This window comes from Mesitornis unicolor, unplaced genomic scaffold (genome assembly GCF_000695765.1).
Source record: "Mesitornis unicolor isolate BGI_N332 unplaced genomic scaffold, ASM69576v1 scaffold36534, whole genome shotgun sequence".
Taxonomy (NCBI): Eukaryota; Metazoa; Chordata; class Aves; order Mesitornithiformes; family Mesitornithidae; genus Mesitornis; species Mesitornis unicolor.
In genome coordinates, this window is record NW_010181440.1 from 1 (window position 1) to 5,284 (window position 5,284).

General features: G+C 53.1%; 1 protein-coding gene across 1 annotated transcript; it reads left to right on the forward strand.

Moving 5' to 3' along the window:
- Window positions 1-97: 97 nt before the first annotated feature.
- Window positions 98-3,280, forward strand: TRMT10B (tRNA methyltransferase 10 homolog B (S. cerevisiae); the record flags this gene model as incomplete). The annotated part of the gene is made up of 5 exons (XM_010183431.1): window positions 98-250; window positions 961-1,039; window positions 1,755-1,822; window positions 2,107-2,230; window positions 3,174-3,280. Coding segments are annotated over 5 exons (531 nt in total), but the record flags the coding sequence as incomplete, so codon positions are not given.
- Between the last annotated feature and the right edge of the window lie 2,004 nt (window positions 3,281-5,284).

The following is a 5,284-nucleotide window of genomic DNA, read 5'->3' on the forward strand; positions in this document are numbered from 1 at the left end:
GAGCCTGGGCAGCACGGGTGTCGGCAGGCTCTGGATGGGGCTGTGTTACCTCCTGCCCTCAGGCGTGTGAGTCATTGTGCTTGCTGTTTGTTGGAAGGAGACGAGCCGCCTTGCCTCCCAGATCAGGAGACTCTACGGGGCAAACAGGAGGGCCGAGAAGCCGTTTTGGCTCTGTCTGACAGAGTTCGTGGTGGGCTCGTTGATCTATGAGGAGTGTTTTCGCATGAACGACGGCTTCTCCAATTATTTGGTAAGGTTCTCTGACCAAGTGCTTTCGAGGCTCCTAGCCTCGGTGGTGACCCAAGACAGGCTGAGGTGGACTTGGGTGAGAGCTGTAAGTGCTGTGGGAGTGCAGTCCAGTGCAGCGGTTAAGGTCAGGTCTTCTTGCCCTTTGGCAGGACATGAGAACTGGCATCAGGTTAGAGCTCGTGTCCCACCTGCCTGCAGGAGGAGAGGTCCTTCTGCTACTTTTGCAAAGAGACCTGCGACGCTGGGGACAGGCAGGCACGTTTTGGGCAGGTCACATGCTCCTGCCCTGGGCTTCTGTGCTGAGCTTGGTCTGACGCGAGCTCGAGATGCACACGCACAGGCTGTGGCAGTGGCACTGAGCTCTGCGTTCTGCAGCGCCTGTGGGGCTGCATCTGGTAACAGTGAGGGGAGGAAACCACCTGAAGTGGAGACTCCTGAATCTCAGTTAAAATTAGGTCATTACTGTTGATCTCTCTTCCTCAAACCGTGTCTAGGGATTTTGACGAGAAGAGAATTTAATAGATTTTGAAATACATACTGTTCAGTGCTCCTAGAGAAACACTTTCCAATTAAAAAAAACAGCAAAACAACGCTCTATTGGTATGAGTTTAAACAACTTGGGCAGTAGTGTCAGTTCCCGTATATTTGTGTCTGGCAGTGGGTTTTCCACTTTGGGCTAATGGGCTTCTCTCCCCATGTTGTGTTTTCCAGATGGATACAACTCAAGAAAGTTACCTGGACCTGTTTCCTTTGGACGCAATTGTTTATCTCACCCCTGACTCTGAGAATGGTGAATATTTTTCGTGCTTTAGGCACAGGGGAGCTAGGGCAAAAGGTTGATTTTCACACTTTTATGTTTGTGACTGTACCTCAGGTGACTCAATTCCAAGCACTCGCTGTCTCAGATGCCATGAGATGTACTATGCACTTGAGTCTGAGCGTAAATCTACTCCTGTCTCAGTCTGTTCTGACAGGGAATGAGGTTTCGGCTCAGGGCTGTGTGTGATCCGCAGCAGACTTAGGACCTGTGCGTAACCCTTGTGGTTTCTGGCAAAGCAGAGATACTGTGGCAGCTTTGAATACAGTTTAAATGACATCTTCCTCTGAGCTAATGCTTGAGCTACAATGTTCCCTTTATTGCTTAATTTGCTGTTGTGTTTCTTTTCTCCTCGCTCCATTTCTAACCAGCCCTATGTTCCTGGGGATGTAGATCCCTTTCTTGCTTACACAAGGGCCTTAGTCTGATAAAGCATCTGCTAAGGGTGGGGGAAGGTTTTATGGGTGACCTTGACCGTGGGGAGGCATCTGTGGAGCAAATGTGGATCAGACTGACCAGGTCTGGTCCAGGCAGACATTTCTGTCTCAGGTGCACAGGCTGAGGCTCCGGGGTGAAGGGCAACTCTGGCCACAGCCTTCTCATGGGAGTGGGGTCTTGCGTGGAGAATGGCGTTAGAGCAGGGTTTTGCTGTTGTCTGGTGGTGAGCAAGTGCTTTTCTTGTTCCTAGTCCTTGAAGATGTTGATCCCAGTAAGGTGTACGTCCTCGGAGGCCTGGTGGATGAAAGTGTTCAGAAGGTGGGTAGCAGCCTGTCAAGACCTGAAGGGGCTGTCTGCCCGTTCTCTCGTGAGAGCAGAGATGTCCCATTGGTAGCACCCAGTGCTGTGCCTCTGGTTGAGACATCACTGCTTGCCACCATCCTTTGTTCCGCAAGGTTCTGCCTGGATGCAGCACCAGGCTGAGGCAGCACAGCAGCGTGGGTGCAGTGAGCCCCAGCGCAGCTTTTGGCTTCATAGCTGCCTGTACCCAAAATGACGTGCAAGTCTGTGCGCATTGGGCACCTTCTTGTTTTGCTTTGCAGAAGCTGACTTTGCAAAGGGCACAGGAGCAGTCCTTGCGAACAGCTCGCCTGCCCATTCGTGAGTACATGGTGAAAACCACTAACACCAAGAACTACCACTCAGAGACACTGGCAATTAATCAGGGTGAGCGGCTGCTCCAGCTCCTGTTGCTTGCCTGGGCTGGAGGAGGGAGGAGGCTATCAAGTGCTGAAGCAGCAGTGTTTTCAGAATGGAGGCCTGGTGCTGAGTAATGGGGGAAACAGGCTTCTCTTACTGGGTTTTATCCCCGCTGCCCCCGTTTTGAAGGTCTTGAGTGCCTCTCTGCACCAGCCCGTTCTCAGGGAGCAGTGAGTGGTAGGAGTGGGGAGAAGCGAGGAGGCTGCGGTTGCTGCGAGTCACACAAGGGCCCAGGCAAGGGAGGACAGAAGTCGTGGGGCCTGTGTCAGGCTCAGGCCCACGCCACCGGTTGGGGTGTTCCCGTGCTGTGACACCACGATGGCTCCGTGTCAGCACATCAGGGGATGTGCCCGTGCTCCTCCACCTCTGCTGGCCGCCTGTGGCTTTGTGATGTGGCTGCCTCTCTGTGAGGGACTGCAGAGGGGCTCATGTCCTAGGCCACCTCTAGTAAGTTCTTAACTCTGGTCTGGGGACTTTGCTGCCATCTCCATCAGCGCAAGGCAGAGGAGGTGGCAGAGAGCTCTGCAGAGCACCAGGCGTAGCTGCTGGACACCAGTGCGTGTCCCAGGGGAGCCCCAGTGTGGAGGCACGGCACCTGAGAAGCGATGGTGGCAGCACCGTGGGTATGACCCACTGTGGGTGCTCTGTCAGCAGCACTCGTGGGCAGTGCAGCTTAGTGCACCAGGGTGACAGCCTCTGCTTTTCATAGTCCTCTTCAAAATGGTCATTTGCTCCTAGGTGAGCTGCTGCAAGCACTTGCTCATCAGATTTTAAATGAGAGGGAACGCAGACCCCATGCTAACCTCCTCCAGCATCAGCTATTGCCATTTCCCAGTGTTTTGCGGTCAGTGGGCTGTGTGCTACAGCGCTTGCCACTGATACCTGTGTCACCTCTCTCTGTTCCCAACAGTCTTTGATGTCTTATCGACTTATTATGAGACCCGAAGCTGGCCAGCAGCCTTGAAAGTTGGAGTTTCATCTGGAAAAGGCTACGTGCTACCAGATGCAGCGAAATAAGTGGAAATACCTCAGTGTGACAATGCAGAACAAAACTTTTTTATTTTGTGGTGTTAAGGAGCTGTGCAGACAAGAAAGGCAGAGGCACCAGCATGAATGTGCGTACAGAAAATGCCTCTGCTTAAATCTTGTATAAGGGCCTTGACAAGAGTGACACATTCTACCTCAGCAGTACAATGTTGGAAATTGCTTTTCCCCTGATGATGGAGCAGTGGCATCGACCTCATTCACAGTTATCAGTTTGGAAAGGGCAGTGTCAGGAGGAAGGAGCCAGGCTCTGCTCTGGGATGGCCAATGGCAGGACAAGGGGCAATGGTCCCAAGCTGGAGCACAGGAGGTTCAAGCTGAAGATGAGGCCAAAGTTTGTGAGTGTGAGGGTTCTGGAGCATGGCCCAGGCTGCCCAGAGAGGTTGTGGAGTCTCCTTGTGTGCAGACACCCAAAGCCCTGGCCGTGTTCCTGTGTGACTGCTCTGGTGATCCTGCTCTGGGGGGTTGCACTGGGGGAGCTTTCCAGGTTCCTTCCAGCTCCTGATGTTCTGTGATTCTGTGTGATTCTATGTAATTAAAAACTGTCAGGAATTCAGTTTTGCTTCTCTGCAGATGCTTGTTAGAGTGTTTCTGACTCCTGCATCTACACTTGTTGTGGGACATGGGGGAGAGCTTTACGGTATTTCTTTCATCTTGATTAAACCATAAGTAAGGTGAAGTTAAAACTGCAGAACTCACTGGCGAGGAAAATCCCTTCCCAAGGAAAAGGACAATGCTGTTCCAGTTGGGGAATAAAAGATAGGAAGCGAATCCCCAGCAGAGCAGCAGTTCCTGGGTGCACCATGTCCTGCCAGCTTTAAACCAGCTGAAGACTCCGAGTTGTTGAAGCCTACAGCTGATCTTGTGCATCTGATCTAAAGACCGAAAATAAAACGCTTAAACTCCCGTTGCATCCTCACACTTACTGGTGCATGGCACATCACACTGACACACAAGGTTCACTAGCTCGGACGTTCCTGGTATCTGGGATTTGACTGTGCCCTGCACAAAGAGCAGTGACGTATTTCACAGCAGAAAGCATTTCTGAGGCATCTAAGTCAGTGTTACCTCAGCCATCGTTGCTGAAAGAATGACGAAACAAAAACCTCACAGTCAGTGGCTGTGTCTGACCATCAGTGGAAGAAGGACGTGAAGGTCTTTTGGGGTAAATTGCCATCTCGTTTGCTTACGTGTTTTAATTTCTCCTTTACATCAAGAGCCCTTTACACCACCTGAATTCAGTGCTCCCGAGATGGTGTCAGCAGGGCCTGCAGCAGCTGCTGGTGGGCAGGGGGGCTGGATTTATGTTTGCCGCTGCCCACTCCTGTGCTGTGCCGTGAGGGCTCCTCCAGCTCCTGCTCTCACATCCTGCTCATCCACCAGCTCTTGGCATGCAGTCAGAGCTCTGACTTGGGCGTCAGTGTAAGAGACTTGAACTTCCTGAGTTCGCCAGGAGCAGCACGCACGAACCCGAACTGGCAGTGCTGCCCTCCACAGTGGCTGAAGATGCCTTGGCCACCCTGTCCCTGTGCAGACTGCCCTGGGCTGGTGGCACACACAGCAGCAGCTGCAGAGGGTTTGGTGTGGGGCTGCTGAAGGTCGCTGAGTTCCTGAGGGCGGCTGCTTGGCTCTTGGATTCTGCCTGGTTTGGGAGGTCTCTTTGGGGTGCAGCAGCACTCCCTTGTGCCCCAGCTGCCATCCTCTTCCACACCAGGGTTCAGCTGCAGGGACTTGCCTTTAACTCCCTCTGGAAGCACTAAAGAATGGGGAAAAAGTGCGAGTGGCGTCCCTCAGCTGTTCCAGAGCCACTGGACAGTCCTGTCCCCATGGGGAGATGTGGTGAGCATGGGCAGAGCTGGCCACCCCTGGTGGGCTGTCCACACTCCTCTGCAAGCCCCTGGTGCAGACCCCTCTCTCCTGAGCACCCTCAGCTGCAGCAGCTGACCTACTGCAGCGACAGCGCGACAGGCAGCGACA